The 16,976-nt window shown below is 39.4% G+C and overlaps 1 protein-coding gene across 1 annotated transcript in view; it reads right to left on the bottom strand.

Annotated features, from left to right (window-relative positions):
- Nucleotides 1-15,892, bottom strand: part of SUGCT (succinyl-CoA:glutarate-CoA transferase) — a 366,990-nt gene extending 351,098 nt beyond the window's left edge. The window contains exons 1-3 of the mRNA XM_048511745.1: nucleotides 15,644-15,892; nucleotides 11,369-11,420; nucleotides 11,201-11,274 (exon numbers count right to left, since the gene is read on the bottom strand). Coding sequence (XP_048367702.1) covers nucleotides 11,201-11,274; nucleotides 11,369-11,420; nucleotides 15,644-15,881 — 364 coding nt within the window. The 5' untranslated portion in view covers nucleotides 15,882-15,892. The remainder of the gene's footprint in view (nucleotides 1-11,200; nucleotides 11,275-11,368; nucleotides 11,421-15,643) is intronic.
- Between the last annotated feature and the right edge of the window lie 1,084 nt (nucleotides 15,893-16,976).

Genomic DNA, 16,976 nt, shown 5'->3' on the forward strand with positions numbered 1-16,976 from the left:
GTACAGCAAGCTCACAAACAGTTTGTTTGCAAGGAATCTGCTCTACAGTATACAGGAAAGATAATCTCTGACCCTACTCATGCATGAACACTTCTGCTTATAGGGTTATTTTCCTAATATATCATCGAGGGGAAACACCTGCTTCCCCCTAAATCATAGTAATGTGTCTTACAGCGTATGGGCATATATTTTATCAAACTGAAATACATGTTCAGATTTATATTCTTTTATTAACAAAGCCAGGAAGAAATCAGACACAGGTGGTTGCGGGAGTATGGCATTATCTGTACTTCCTCGGATTTGTCAGGAAGGGGAGGGGGTGGGTGGATATGGCTGATTTTTACATCTTTCAGGTAATGCCTATATATTATTTTATTAATGCTTCCAAAAATATACAATTGCCAGAACTTTAAAAAGAAGGGTAAGGAAGAAAAAGAAACAAACGTAGCATATCAGTCCATTTATTAAGAAAAACATTAAAGGCACAGTTACGTGACAGTGAAAGTCACATTGGAGCCAGGAAATAGGCACTGGTAATGCTTGGTTTAAAAATCATGATTAATTGGATACCAAACACAGAAGGAAATTGAAATACATAATAACAATAAGCAAATGGTTTAAGCAGTGGTGGGATCCAAAAATTTTAGTAAGGCTTTTCTGCGCATGTCCGACAAGGATTAGACGCTTTTCGACACCCTCCCGGCAAACAACAAAGATTTAATGGCATAAAAGAGAAGATAAAGACTAATAATCAACTTAAAACAGAGAACTCAAAAGAGAGAACACCGGACAGCTTTGAAGAGACGAAAAACAAACCGGTGAGTCCAATTAAAATACTAAAAAGATAAAGGGCGAAGCAAAAACATGGCGCCCAAGGAAACTTATGTAACTAAAACAGATTTGTCAGAGCTAACAAATCAGATAAAGGCTTCCTTTGATGACTTTACTAAGACAACACAGATCAACCTGATTGCAATTGATAAAGACATACAAGACATGTCAAAGAAACTTTCTAACACTGCGGAGAGAGTGATTAAAAACGAGAAACAAATAAAGAAAAACACTGACGATATTGACTTCTTGAAATCAAAAATAGCCTCTCTCTCAGATAGACAAAGACGCGCAAACCTTCGTTTAATTGGAGTCCCGAGAATGGAGGACGAAACAGATATAAAACCAATTAATCACAGTGGCTCAATTCTATAAACATTCCAATGACACCGGAATCGATAGATAGAGCCCACAGAGGATTTTCTCAGGGAAACAGAATCCCAGACATTATTTTCAAATGTACCACAGAAGAGATCAAAGAAACACTATACAAGAAGCTGAGAAATGCTCAGCCTTTGATGTATAAAGGCAAGAAAATTTTTGTGAGACAAGATCTCTCACCAGAAACGCTGCAAATCAAGAAAACACTAATGCCATATGCAAACGCTCTATTTAAAGCAAATAGAAGATTTTCATGGATATTACCAATGGCGATCCTACTTTTTGAAAACAATCAGAAATATATAGCAAGAACCCCAAGAGAGGCACAACAACTTCTGGATAAACTGGGTCTCTCCTTGGAAGCTGCAGAACCTCAGACAGACAGTGATTCAGAAGAAGACGACATGCAGGACCAGGCTGCGACTTCACAAGATACCAGACGTTCAAAGCGCCAAAGAAAAATAACATAAGCCAAGACTTCTTCAAAAATTCTTTTAAATGGCTATATAACATTTCACTCTAAGTACTAATAGAATCTAACTGAATAACAATCACTAACTAAAATAACTCTTGTATGTAGTTTTTGGAAGATATTAAAACAGTAATCTGCTCTAACATTGTTTACTTTAACAATCTGGGAAAGGTTCCCAGACATTTGTTTTGAATAGTATTATCTAGCTTTAACACTGTTTCAGTAAACATCAAAATGGGCGGAATGCCCAGACAGAAAACTCTCTTCTGAGGGAAAAATAGGTTGTAAGATGCAATTTAGTTGATATGTATGTATTTAGAAGTATCTTTTATTGGAATGTTATAAGAATTTTTAAACTGATTGATTGCCATTAACAGAGAGAATTGACTAAGAATATATGCTGGAGAGAAGACCGCAGAGGCCGAAAATCCAAGATGTGGGAGGGAGGAATCTCTCCTCAGAACATCTGGGAAGGGGAGAAGGGGGGAAAATGAGGGGAAAAAAGAATGAATATGAAACAGCAGCAGGCCCGAAAATAGTAGACAAAAATCATTACTTATGGCAGGAGATTTAAAACTTGTATCTGTAAATATTAACGGATTAAATTCCAATTTCAAAAGATTTAAACTAGCCAAACTAGTTAAGAAAGAAAACTGGGATTTGGTTTGCATCCAAGAAACACATAAAAGAAAGAGAGATATTGCTCCTTTAATAAAGCTACCGGGCTGGAGAACCTTATGTGAATCAAGGGCAGAGGGAAGGAAGAATGGTGTTGCTATTTTAGTGAAAAATAATATAAACATACAAGTGCAAAAAATATTGAAGGATCAAAATGGGAGATGGATTTTGTTACAAGGTTTTCTTAATGAGATACAAATAACACTAATGAACTTATATGCACCTAACACAAGCAAAAAAGAGTTTCCTACAAAAAAACAATTTAACAGAGTACAAAGGGAATATAAAGGAGAAACATTAATAGTGGGAGACTGTAATATGGATTTGAGAACTTATAAGGGCTTTTAAACAATGGAATATAACTAATATGTATGAGGAGACGGGAAAACCACAACAACCAACTTTCTATTCTAACAGACATAAAAAATTTACATACATAGACTATAATTCTGACAAAGAACATGGAGTCTATACAATGTGTAGAGATCCAGACACACAAAGAGTGGGTTTCAGACCATGCTCCGTGGTAGCTACACTCAGACTGGCAAAAGAGGACAAACAGTATAGATGGAGATGTGACAATATTATGATGAAGAGTGGAAGAAGTAAGGAGATGTTACAGGGAGGGCTGAAAAACTATTTTAGAAAATAGAAACACCGCCTCTGACGGGATGTTGTGGGATGCCTCGAAGGCAATAATGAGAGGGTATTGTATAGAAATACAAAAAAGACAGAAAAGGCATTAAATAAGGAAAAATATCAATTAGTGGAAAAAATCAAAGACTGCAGAGACAAACTACAGAACAAAAATAATATAACTGACTATAATGAATTAAAACTACTAAATAAACAACTGGAGGAATTGGATCAATTAGAGTTATGGAAAAAAGACACATGGGTCAAAAATCAATTTCAAAGAACCAATATAAAGTCAATGAAACAACTAGCCAATTATTTAAAGAAAAGAAAGAAAAACAAAGAGTTAAATCAATAATAAGTGAAAACAAAGAAAGAATAACAGGAAACATAAGAATTAGACAAAGGTTTGCACAATTTTATCAAAAAATTATTTAAAAGGATAGACACAGAAAGGATAGAGGAAATACATAAAAAAGATCTAACACAGGAGGAGAAACAAAGTATGGAGAAAGATATAACACAAGAAGAAATAGGCTTAGTAATAAAAGAATTAAAGACCAACAAGTCTCCTGGTTTAGATGGATTTACAGCAGAGTATTACAAAGAAATGGCAGAAATATTAATACCTGAATTACAAAGGTTATATAATAAGATATTAAAGGGACAGAAAATACCAGAAACATGGAGAGAAACAGAAATAATCACTATATTAAAACCAGGGCTAATCCAGAACCGGCTGACTCATACAGACCCATAAGCTTATTAAACAAGGATTATAAAATATTTACTAAAATATTGTCGAACAGAATAAAGGCAATATTACCAAAAATAATTGGTCAAGATCAATACGGATTCGTGAAGGATAGAGATATTAGCTATCCCATAAGAAATGTATTGAATGTGATGGAACATGGTAAGGATAAAAAATATGCCATGATAAAATTAGATGTCTATAAAGCATTTGACACAGTTAGCCACGCATATTTATTCCAAATAATGGAACAGACGGGATTTGGAAAGGGATTAATAATGATATTAAAAGAATTATATAAAACAATAAAGCAAAGATTATGATAAATAATGGATGGTCGGAAGAAATTAGGATAGAAAGAGGGGTGAAACAAGGATGTCCACTTTCTCCATCATTATTTGTAGTAGCAATGGAATACTTAGCGGATAGAATTAGAAATAATGGTAGGATCAAAGGCTATAAAATCAATAAAGAAGAAATAAGATTAAACTTATTTGCAGATGATTTATTACTTCAATAACAACTAACCCTGTAGAAACTTTAAAAGAATTAAAATAATATTAGAAGACTTTCAAAAGCATTCTGGTTTGGTGGTTAATATGGAGAAATCTGAAATCCTGGGAATAAATATAGAAAAAAAACTACTAGGAAAAGAAATGGTGAAGAAGAAGATTAAATATTTAGGTATAACATTAACAAATAAGAAGGAAAAGATGTTTAAATATAATTACGAAGTAATATGGAAAAAAATAACGAAGCAATTAAAGGAGTGGCAAGGGAAGAATCTATCTATTTCTAAGAGAATAGTAGCATTAAAAATGTGTATAATGCCAAAACTCTTCTATCTATTTCGTACTTTGCCGTTGGAGATTAAGAAAAAACAATTTGAAGAATGGGATAAGAAAATTAAACTATGGGCATTTAATCAAAAGAAACCAAGAGTGATGAATAAAATAGTCTATATGTCTAAAAAACTAATGGGCTGGGGGCTCCCAAAATTACAGGAATATTACGAGGCATTTCAAATAAAAAAGTTTGATGGGAATTCAAATAGATAAAAGAGACAGATGGATGAAGTTCGAAAATGAAATAAACTTGAACACGGGTAGCTTTGGAATATATTCAAGTTGTTCAAAATAGAAAGACAAAAATTAAAAGGCCCTAGAAAGGTGTTAATGGAAATCTGGGAGAAATGGAAGGGAAAATGGATGCCAGGGCTATTGGTGCACCACTCGCGAAAGCATGGTTGGACAGGAAGGAGCACAAACAATAAGATCCCTACACAGACAAGGAATATACAAAGTAGCACAATTGTACAATGAAAGAGAAGTATTAATACCGCTTCCAATTTTTATAGAGAAAGGAGGTAAAGAAAACTGGTTACTATTAAGAGGAATCTGGGAAAAGATAAAAGCCTCCAGGAGGGAGGAAGAGTGTATAATGAAAAGTTGTATAAAAATATATGAGGAAAAGAAAGGACAAATATTAGGAGTTATATACAAAAAACATGATAGAAGATCAAGAATTCATGATAAGAATCATAATGGAAAAATGGCAACAAGATGGAGTGAAAGACATAGACCTTATTAAAAGGATTATAGATAATATGAATAAAATAAAAATAGATAAATATGCAGAACTAGAGAAGAAATTAATATTAAAATGGTATAGAACACCTAAAACAGTTGGCATATATGATAAGTGGGCTCAGTCCGAAATGTTGGCATTGTGGAGAAAAAAATGCAATATATACCCATATGTGGCTAGAATGTATAGAAGTAAAAAATATGTGGGAAAATGTGATAAAATACATAGAAAAATATGTAAAGGTAAAAATAAAGATAAATATAGATTTACTATTTATAGGTATAGTGGATTATACTATAATAGAACAAAGAAAAAGAAAACTTTTCAAATTCATGATTAGAGCGGTCCATGCAGTAATAGCATTGGGGTGGAAGGACAAAACACCTGGACCATGCAGAAATGGTTGGAATATCTATGGGAGCAAATACAATTAGAAATTTTCATTAACACAATGTCAAGAAATCAAATACATGGCAAGAAAAGCAAAAAAGGATATGAAGGAGATTTGGATGGAATTCAAAGCACTGAGCTAAACGTAAATTGGAATTACAGAAGAAAAATGGACAAGAGAGATTAGAAAAGAATGGACCTGTTAAGCCAAGATCTAAAAGAGAGAGAAGAAGAAGAGAGGGTGGGGGGAGAAAGGGGGAAAAATGATATGGAGGATGTATATAAAGTATACAATATAAATCTGTAATAATTCCGAAATATCAATAAAAATATTTAAAAAAAAAAAAAAAAAAAAAAAACAAAAATTTTAGTAACAGGTTCCCATAGCGGTGGGATTCAAACAGTGGCGTAGCGCCAATGGGGCTGGGCGGGGCACGACGGGGGTGTGGCCAGGCATTCCGGGGGCGGGGCATTAATAATTTCTCTGTTACTATAAAAAAACTCTTACTGTAAAAAAAAAGTTCCTAATTTCCAGCTGGTATCTTTCTGTCCATAATTTAAACTCTTCATTATAGCTTAAAGTCCTATCGTCTACTGCCAACAGAAACAACTACTTCTCCTCTAATTGACTGCCTATCAAATACTTAATACTTTCAAATACTTAATTTTGTTTCTAGAAATCAAAATAAATATACTTTCCTTAAACAAGGAACTTTACCATATTTCTAAAACATGTTTTTAAAACAGCCCAACAGGGAGAATTATCCCGTTTTCTACCTTCGCCAACCAGCCACATAGGAAACAACAGGACTTTATGATTTTTGGACCTAATGGAACTTCTAATGGAAAAGCAGACCCAATTAGTAACCCCCTCTCGGCACACACAAATAATTAGTAACCCACTCTCGGGAACTGGTGAGAACCTGCTGGATCCCACCTCTGGGTATAAATAAATGCAACCCTTCCTCTTCTACTATGTACTACAGATGGGAAAAATCACGATGGAAACTTTTAATGGCTAGTTGTTCAAACAGAAACAAGCCCATTCTGAGATGAAAAATATACTCTGAAGCTTTAAAAATCTTCATATCTATATTTAAGATTCCATATTTAAGATTCCATCATATTTAATATTCCATCAAGACTGAGAATCTCTTCTACTTTTCTTCAACTGTACAGCATTTTTTAATTCTCCCTTAAGCCATCTGAGACCATTCAGCCTCAGTAAATCACATGGCGTTGCACTATGTCACAGCCTATAAGATGGACTATGACGAATATATTTTACTTCAGTAACTTGGTGTACATAAGTTCATCAGAATCAACACGTTTATCTCGTAGTCAAAGCACAGGATCAGTCATGGGTGGTGTATAGAAAAGTTAAGAGCTCGTGAATGTTTTCAGAGTATCAAGTGGTACAATCCAGATTTAGTGTTCAAGGGCACCTGTGCATGTTCTGCGTCATTGTCACACACACACACCCAAAAAAACTTCTGTACTTTCTGGATGAATGAAACCATGGTGTTATGAGATATTCCAAGTGAGAGATGAAAGGCAGATATATATATATTTTTTTACAGAACATTTCCCAGAGCTTTATTTTTCTACGGAATTTTTCCTATTTCTAAAGATTAATTGTTTCATATAATGAAGAAAAGGAAGAATTATTTTTATACCACACTCTTCTCTGCCTTTAAGGAGTCTCAAAGCGGCTTACAATTATATTTTCTTACAACAGACACCCTGTATGGTAAGTAGGGCTAAGAAAGTTTTGAAAGAACTGGGACTAAAGGTCCCAGCAGGGTTCATGTGGAGAAGTGAGGAAACAAACCCAGGGCCTTTCCCCACTCACCGTTTGCTGCGCGCTACTCTTGCCAAGTAGCGCGGGGTCCAGCGGCACTCCCTACTACAGGGGCGGCGACAACGCAGCCACCCCGACTCTGCCGCTCTCGCGCTCCCTCAGCGCGCGTCATTTCTGGTGCTGCTGAAAACGGCGCCTTTTTATGACCCCACGCTCTGCGCGGGGCAGTAGGGAAGCCGGGAAACACAATCCCCGCACTAAAAAGGTCCACGCCGGATGAAACCGATGTCATTTTTAAAAGTGGGGAAACGGCCCCAGTTCTCCAAATTAGAGTCCACCAGTCTTAAGCACTATACCACACTGAATAGATGTCATAGCCAAAACAATATTTGGCAAGTGTGGCTATAACAAAGTATAATTCATGATGTTTCAGTTAATTATTCTCAGGAACTGTGTGATAAAAGTTGTGTATGTTTCACTGATTGGTAAAAGAGAGGAGTAGAAGCCCCATAGTCCAGAAAGACAAGCTGTAACGTTGAAATCAATGCTCTGCTCACAACCTGAGTTCGACCCTGACAGAATTCAGTTTCAGGTGGTCAGCTCAAGGTTTACTCAGCCTTCTGTCCTTCCAAGGTTGGTAAAAGGAGTTCCCAGGTTGCTGAGGGTAAAATATAGAGGACTGGGGAAGGCAATGGCAAACCACCATGTAAACACAAGTCTGCCTATTAAATGTCATGATGTGACAAGTCTCATGGATCAGTAATGACCCAGTGCTTGCAAAGGGGACTATTATTTCCTTTAAAAGGGAGGGGGAATTAAACCACAAAAATATTTAAAGTATCCCCCCCCCCCCCCCAGACAAGTTACAAATTCACTTGACTGAGTATGCTGGTCAAATCAAAGCTAAATTCTTATTCGTTTATTTTTTCTCCAAGAAGAATATTATGTATTTCTCTCCTGTATTGTAATCATCAAGCTAATATTGCATTAACATGTAAATGATGAGGTGCTCCAGTGATCTCCGTGGATGAGATTTAAATTCCTTCACATTAAATTCCTTCAATATTAAGAACATCTTAATATTAATATGGAGATCTGCTTTTTTCCTTCTCAACAAATTTCTCCCCATCTTTATCCTATTCCCCTGAAAAGTTTAATGAAATTCTAATGTTTTATGGTTGATCTCTGAAAACCCTCTAGTATGATAAACTCTGAGATCAAACACAGGAGGGAAAAAGAGGAGATCATCTCAGTTCCTTAAGTCGATTCAGTTGTACCTTTACTTTCATGAAGTACGAAGTAAGACAATTGAATAAAAAAACCCAGAAGATTTTATATATAGTAAGGTTAACCCACAAGAAGATAAGAACAACCAAATTTCAGAAGAATAAGGGAACATTCCTTCCTATGGGTACAGGGGAAGCAGATGATACCCCAGCGTGACAGATGTTTCAGAAAGTGTTCTGATTTTAATATATCCAGAGAAGCCACATCTCTGATGTTGTCTGGCCCCCATAAAGTTCTCCTTCTTGAAAATGACATTCAAATCATGGTTTGCAATTTGGAGGGGAGCCACAAAATACAATTTGCCAAATGTTGATTCAGATGAAAGCAACCAGAGGTACCACAGGATGAGGAAGGGAGCAGAAAGCATGTGAGCTTGAGGCTTACGCAACCCTTTTACAGATGCAGAAAAAAAATACTTTCAGTGCACTTTAGCAAGTCTTTACAATCGGTGCCCTTTACAAGAGGCTCGCAAACAGATTTCATCATTTCACACAGTAACCCCTCGTTGCAAAGTGCGTCGAAGGTGGTTTGAAAGTGCATTAAATAGTGAATGTAAAAGTGGGTGTAGTGGTTAAGAGCAGGTAAACTCTAATTTGGAGGACTCGGTTTGATTCCCTACTCCTCCACATAAGCGGCAGGCTCTTATCTGGTGAACTGGATTTGTTTCCCCCCTCTAACACATAAAGCCTGCTGGGTGACCATGGGTTAGTCTCAATTCTTCAGAACTATCTCAGTCTCACCTACCTGACACGGTGTCTGTTGTAGGGAGAGGAAGGGAAAAGGAGTTTGTAAACCACCTTGAGACTCCTTATAGGAGACAAAGGTGGGGTATAAACAGTGGTGGGATCCAAAAATTTTAGTAACAGGTTCCCATGGTGGTGGGATTCAAACTGTGGCGTAGAGCCAATGGGGCTGGGCGGGGCACAACGGGGGCATAGCCGGGCATTCCGTGGGCGGGGCATTCCTGGGCGGGGCTGTGGCAAGGATGCAGCTGCTGCGCCGGTCCTTGGGCAGGAAATTAATGTATGCAGGAACAGGCTGCCAAGCACGCCAGTGCACCTCCTGCTAGACTGCTTCAAGTTCTGCGCGCTACTGCTAAGAGGAGGGGCATAACTAAGGCAAAAATCACATGACAAAATCACCAATTAGTAATCCCCTCTCGGCACACACAAATACTTAGTAACCTACTCTCGGGAACCTGTGAGAACCTGCTGGATCCCACCTCTGGTAAATAAATGCAACCCTTCCTCTTCTACTATGTACTACAGATGGGAAAAATCACGATGGAAACTTTTAATGCAAAGAATCCCTCAAACATGCGATCTTCGCTCTGCAGTGATATAATCCCAAGAGGCCTCCCCAGGAGGATCTTTTTGGAACACACAGATCAGCCCTTCAGATGGTAACTGGAAGACCAGGATTCAGTAAAAAATATATAATGAGCCAGAGACAATATCTAATTTACAGAAGGGAGAAGAACCTGTCTGGCTCTAGTGCGAACGTTAAAACTCTATTTTTAATTAAAATAATTAAAACATTTATACAACAGACCAGGATATTTATATAACAGACCCTGCTGTGTCTTTGAACTTTGCTGAATAAAGGATAAATAAATAACAGTTTATATTCTAATACTGTTCAAAAGACTTCTCCTGTAGTAAGTGGAGTTACGTATTGATGTACATGATATGAGATGTGCCCGCAGTGACCAGTTAGACATCTGGAGAACCAATAGGTAACATATGTGCAATTAACATGCCGGAGCAAGAACTTCATTCAAGGCAGATGTAAGCACAGGTGGTGCATTTGGTTTCCAGAGGTCACAAGAGTGTTTCTGCTGTATTTTCTGGCCAAGGAAGGAGTACTGGAAATACAGCAAGGATTTCTGGGACAATAAAGCACAAATGAGAGGATATCGGCTCATATAACCTAACAAGGTAAAAACAGCAACAATAATTTATTACTAGCATGATTAGTTTTGCCTTTATATTTGTAAGCCAACCAACCTAACATTTGTAACCAATTTTTTGGATTTGTAGTTAGATTTGTCAGATTCCAGGGCAAAACCAATAGCAACCATCTGAATTATGTCACTGACATAATGTGTCAAAAGACGGCTGGATTTCTTTCTCCTCCCATGTTAGTTTTGTTATAGATGTTATAAAACCAGTAAAAAGACTTGGCTGAATGACAGCTGAGGCAGCCCCACAATTATGGAAAACCCTCCCTAGGGAGGTACGCCTGGCCCCCTCACTTTCAGAGGCAGCTAGCAGTCATACATCTGTTCTGCCCAGCACAGAAAAGATGTCTCCATTTCTCCGGAACCAAACAGTCATTCCATAAACCATGCAGCACTGAAGAAGAGTAAACGACATAACCTTACCGGGTTTTTCCACTTTAATAACTTCAGCTCCGAGATCTCCCAGATTCATGGTAGCAAAAGGTCCCGCGAGGACTCTGCATAAAAGAACAATCACTTTAATGTCATCACCACATCAAGATACTTTAGTAATCGTGCTCGTCACACAAATCAGAAGACAAATGCACCTACCTGGTTAGATCGAGAATCCTCACACCATCAAGTGGCTTCACAGTATTCACACCTGGTTATCAAACAGAGAAAAGGTAAATCAATCAGTTCTAAGGCTGAACTTTCAGCGTGACAGTCTTCCCAATTTCCTTAACAGAGGAAGAACAGAAAGGACAAAAACGAAGTGCACGAATACAAGAACATACGTCAGAAACAAGGGGTATATCATAAACTGCAAATTGAGAATACCACCTGAACCCACAATGCAAACTAATCAGCAGGGGTTACTTTTACTTATCAATTTTTTTTGTTAAAACATTTATAGCCCAACTCTCCTTGTGGCTCAATGTGACTTTGTTTTCTTTTTCTTCTGCATCACATATAGCATGTGCAAGAGACCTTTCTTGGATTCTTGTTTTGAACTGGAGGCTGTTATGAAACCGAATTAGTGGGATAACTGAGTTTTTTTTTTTATGAAGATGCAATCGAAACAGAGTTTGGCTGGCAATCTGTAATTTGTCATGTGTGCTAACTCCTTTTCGATGCAATAAGCATTCATGGTGTTTGTTTTTCTGTGTGTTTACACACTTGTTATTGGTACAATTAATATTGTTTAAAACTGTATACTTATCACATGTGTTCATACTGTGGCTCAGGTCATGTTTTCAATGTGCAGCTTATAATGCACCCCAATTTTTGAAATACTTTCTTTTATATTTTTAAGTAATATTTTTTGCTGTCAACTCACAACCAACTTAGGGGATCCCAGTGGGGTTCCAAGGCAACAGATGTTCAGAGGTGGTTGGCTGTAGGCCTGCTTCGGCTTGACTTTCTTAATGGTCTCCCATGCAAATACAGAAGAATAGGAAGAAAAGTTTGGATTTATACCCCCTTTCTCTCCTGTAAGGAAACTCAAGGTGGTTTACAAACTCCTTTCCTTTCCTCTCCCCACAACAGACACCTTGTGAGGTAGGTGGGGCTGAGAGAATTCCGAAGAACTGTCACTAACCCAAGGTCATCAAGCAGGCTTCATGAGTAGGAGCAGGAGAAGAAATCCAATTCCTCAGACAAGAGTCCACTGCTCATGTGGAATCAAACCCAGTTCTCCAGATTAGAGTCCACTGCTCTTATATATAAAATCATAGGTGTCAAACTCGTGGTCCTCCAGAGGTTATGAACTACAGTTCCCATCATCCCAGCATCATGCTGGCAGGGGATGATGGAAACTGTAGTCTGTAACCTCTGGAGGGCCACGAGTTTGACACTTGTGAAGTAGTTCTTAAAACTAGAATGTTGAATCTATCCTGTCAAGAAAGATTTCTTTAAAAACATTTGTCATGTTTTTGTTACACTCCCTCATGTAACTCCTTCACCTGACAGACACTGCTGTATATATCCATTCCATTTCACTTATACCCCACTTTTCTCTCCAATGGAGACCCAAAGCAGCTGACATTGTTCTCCTTGCCTCCATTTTATCTGTGAGACAACTCTGTGAGGTAGGATAGGTGGAGTGTGCCTGACTGGCCAAAGGTCACCCATTAAGCTCCCATGGAAGAGTTTGGATTCAATTCTGGGCCTTCTAGATCCTAGTGTGACACTCAACCAGGCATGCCAACCTCCAGGAGGGACCTGGGGATCTCCCAGAATTACAGTTCATCTCCAGACAGTTCTCTGGAAAAAAATGAATGGAGGGAAGACTCCATGGCATTATACCCCAGTGAGATCCTGGTCCTCCCCAGGGTTAATCACCAAATCTCCAGAAGTATCCTAATCCAATCCAAAAACCTTTATTAGGCATAAACCAGAAGTACCATACATTCCAAGTACAAAAACAGGATCATTGTTATATATCATGTAGAACATGGATTAAAAATGTAGCAACTGCTTCAGAAATTTCTACATTAGGGCTGTTCAATAGCTTAGACATTTTTAGTTTGTCTGAGAGAAACATAAATTCTAGAGGTAGTAAAGCTCCCAGATCAGTTCTAATATCACTGTACCTCGAACAGTAAAGAAGGATATGAGGGATTGAGTCCATAGCGTTGGGACAGTACCGACAACAACGCTCACTTTGTGGGATGTTAAGGAAATGACCTTGAAGATAGACAGAGGGGAATGAGTTGCACCTTGCTCTTGTCATGACCCATCTGCACTTATAATTAACAAGCTGTTCTAAATATACAGCAGGGCTAGATTTCGGGGGTGTGATCCCAAAGTATAGAGGGGAACAGTAGCTTTGTGCAGCACTCAGGAGAGACTGGTAATATCCTAATCTAGATATAGCATCCCTACCCCTCCATTCCCTTTCAGTGACCAGGGGGAACTGGCAACCCTACTCTTACCATACTAGTTCTCATAAATGATAGTCACTAAGGAGGAGTAAAACTGTTTTCCTGTCAGTGCTACCAGAGCATGCAGTATTCAACTGCTTCACAAAAGAATGGGAATGGAATCAGGATAAGCCTCCGGAAAGGCAGCACAGCAATCAACAACCCAAACCTTAAATGACGTAAAAACCACAGAGGATCAAATATAGCCATTGCTTTAAAAAACAACAACACAGCACCACAAAAGAGAAGTAGAGAATAATTATGCTAACATTTTCACATTATTACATATAACAACAGGTACAATTCACAACACAGCATCTTCTCTCAGCCCACAAGTATTTCTTCAGAAGGCTATACTGTTTTATTGCAGATAATCCAGTCCAGAACAGAAAAGGTTCTGAATCAGACCAGTGGTCCATTTAGAACAGAGGCTAACTAGATCCCTCAAACAACTCAGAAACAGAAATTGACCTCACTAGACAGTGCCCCCAGTAATCACCACTTACATCTATATTACTATATTTCTGACAGCCAGCATGGTGTAGTTCAGTGGTGGCGAACCTATGGCATGGGTGCCAGAGCTGGCACTCAAAGCCCTCTTTGTGGGCACGCGAGCTGTCGCCCCAGTTTGGCACTTGGCAGTGGCATAGCGCCAAGGGGGTGAGGGGTGCACAACGTACGGGGCGCATGCCCCTACAGGGGCGTCGAGAGGGTGTTTTGGGGGCAGGTGGGGGTGTTTCGGAACATTCCGGGGGCATTCCAGGGCAGGGTGGGGGCATGAAGGGGGCACAGGGCACACACGTGCCCCAGGTGCAGTTTCCCCTCGCTCCGCTCCTGGCACTCGGTCTCTAAAAGGTTCGCCATCACTGGTGTAGTTGTTAAGAGCAGGTGGACTCTAAACTGGAGAACCAGATTTGTTTCCCCACTCCCACCCTGGGCTAGTCACAGTTCGTTCAGAACTCTCTCAGCCTCATTTACCTCACAAGGTGTCTGTTGTGGGGAGAGAAAGGGAAATGAGTTTATAAGCTGCTTTGAGTCTTGTTATAGGAGAAGAGGGCCGGGTGTAAATTCAAATTTTATTTCTTTTAGACATGGAGGTTCCATAACAGCAACCACATCCAATAGCTGTTGACTGACCTACCCTCTGTGAATCTGGCAACACTCCCCCATTTTTAAAGTCACTATTATAGGAGCCATCAGTGTCAGGTGGCAGTGTGTTCCACAAGCTAATTATGCAGCAGGTGAAGAAGTGTCTGAACAATTACCACCATTTACTTCTTTGCTCACAACCATGAATGTGTTAAAGAATCCCCTTTCCACATTGCACAGAAAGAGAGCAAATCCCTAGGGGCCTTAGACCCAAAGCAAGATTTCATCTCTGTATATGAATAGGGGCACTGAAAGGTTTTGGAAAGAAATAGTCTCCCTGTGTAATTTACGGCTTTAGATGTATATTTCACATGCAATTTACGAGCTAGGCTCCAAGTGTTTATTTGGAAGTGATTCACACAGAGTAATTTTCTTCTAAGTAAGTCTACTCAGAAGAAAATATCACTGCATTCAAAAGGACTTACTCTCAGGTAAGTGTGTTGCAGCCTATGCACAACATAAAGGAGAGGATTTTATTTTTTACTTTGGACTTTTTCCAGCAAGTAGTAAACAGGGCTACAATCCTATGCACACTTACTGAGGAGCAAACAGCGTTACTTTTGAGCAGACATGCACAAGGCAGTGCTGCAACTGCTCAGCAATCCTAAACCGAGCCGCCCCCATCTAAACCCACTCGAGTCAATGTCCTCAGCAGGTTCTCACTCCTGGGTTGCAAGTGTGGCTAAAACTTGAGCGAAGCGTTGACTTTCCCCCGCTGACCCAAGAGCACACTGGGCACGTGTGAATGTGTTTGGTACCCTCCCTACAAGCATCTGACGGTCTGGGTGAATGGAAGAATGGTAAAAGCGGCTACCTGCACGGGGGCTGCTTTCCTGCTGCAGTCCCCTGAAGCTGCCCAGGAAGGAGGGAAGTCTCGGGGACTGGGGGCACCAAAGGGGAAGGAAGAGGGAGTGGAAGCTCCTGAGTAGAGCCGGACACAGACTCTTTCCGAGACCCACGTAGCGGCTCCTCCTTCCCAGCACAGCAGTCAGCATTTCTGCAGCTGACAGGAGCCCACCAGCGAACGAGACCCTCCAGGCAGCCACTGGCATCAGCGCGACTCTTGGACTCCTGGACTCAACAACTTGAGGCGCGCACGCGCGCTAAGTTAGTCTAATTTATCTCTCAACTCGGCGCGGGGGGGGGGGGGGCTATTAAAAAAACAGTGCGCAAGCGCAAATGTCGATGCTGTTGCTTTTGGAAGGTGGTGTCAATATGTCGATCCGGCTTTTCCCCTTCCCCCCCTTCTGTTGGATCGTATGGTTGTCGGGAGTGTGTGCTCTAGCTAGCTGAATAGATGCAAATGTGGTCCTTGAACTACAGGAAGGAGCAACAAAGAGGTACATCCTCCCTGCATACAGTCCAATCCTATACTCTTACTGCTCTGCAGCAATTCTTAGGATTCTGTTAATAGAAATTTTCCTCTGTGTACCCACAATTCAGAATATGATACGTGCCTTACAGATCTCTGCCTTTGCTTTTTAGATCTGTCTTTGTATACATACGTCTCCCTTATAAAACACTGATTCTGAAATTACTATTTGATTTTTGTTCAGGTTGCCATCATTTGCAGGAAAAGAGGTCCCAGGGCTTTAATCAACTGTATGGCAAACTGAAACCAAGAGGATTCCTATATCTAGAAAAGCTTCAGGTTAAGAGTTTCCAGATGTTAAAAGGTGGGGCTGTTTTCACACTTGTCACCATATCTAAGCAAGAATGGTCTGCAAAAGACAGGCATGAGTAATTTTTTTAATTGATGGAAATGAGATGCCAAAATATGCCAGTCTTATGCACTCCACATGTATTTGGAAATGAATCCTAACAAGTTCAATAGGATTTACTCCGCTTAATATTTATTTAGCTCACTTATAATGCTGTGTTGTCACAGAGACTTAAGTATCCCAGACTGAGATGTGCAAAGGAGGAAGAAGTTCATGCTGGACAGACAGACCCTTTCTGAAGTAATTCTAACAGCAGGTGTCCCCATCCTGTTTAATTTGTAACAGTACAGCATGATTTGCATGCTCTCTTCAGCTTCTGTATGTGTGGTGAGCAATTCACAGTACAACTGTACTGGCAAGAGTAAAAGGAGTTTCACTTTTCCCACTGAAACAAATAGAGTACAAATTAGCTGCCAGTGTTTAATA

Source organism: Sphaerodactylus townsendi, linkage group LG11 (genome assembly GCF_021028975.2).
Source record: "Sphaerodactylus townsendi isolate TG3544 linkage group LG11, MPM_Stown_v2.3, whole genome shotgun sequence".
Lineage (NCBI taxonomy): Eukaryota > Metazoa > Chordata > Lepidosauria > Squamata > Sphaerodactylidae > Sphaerodactylus > Sphaerodactylus townsendi.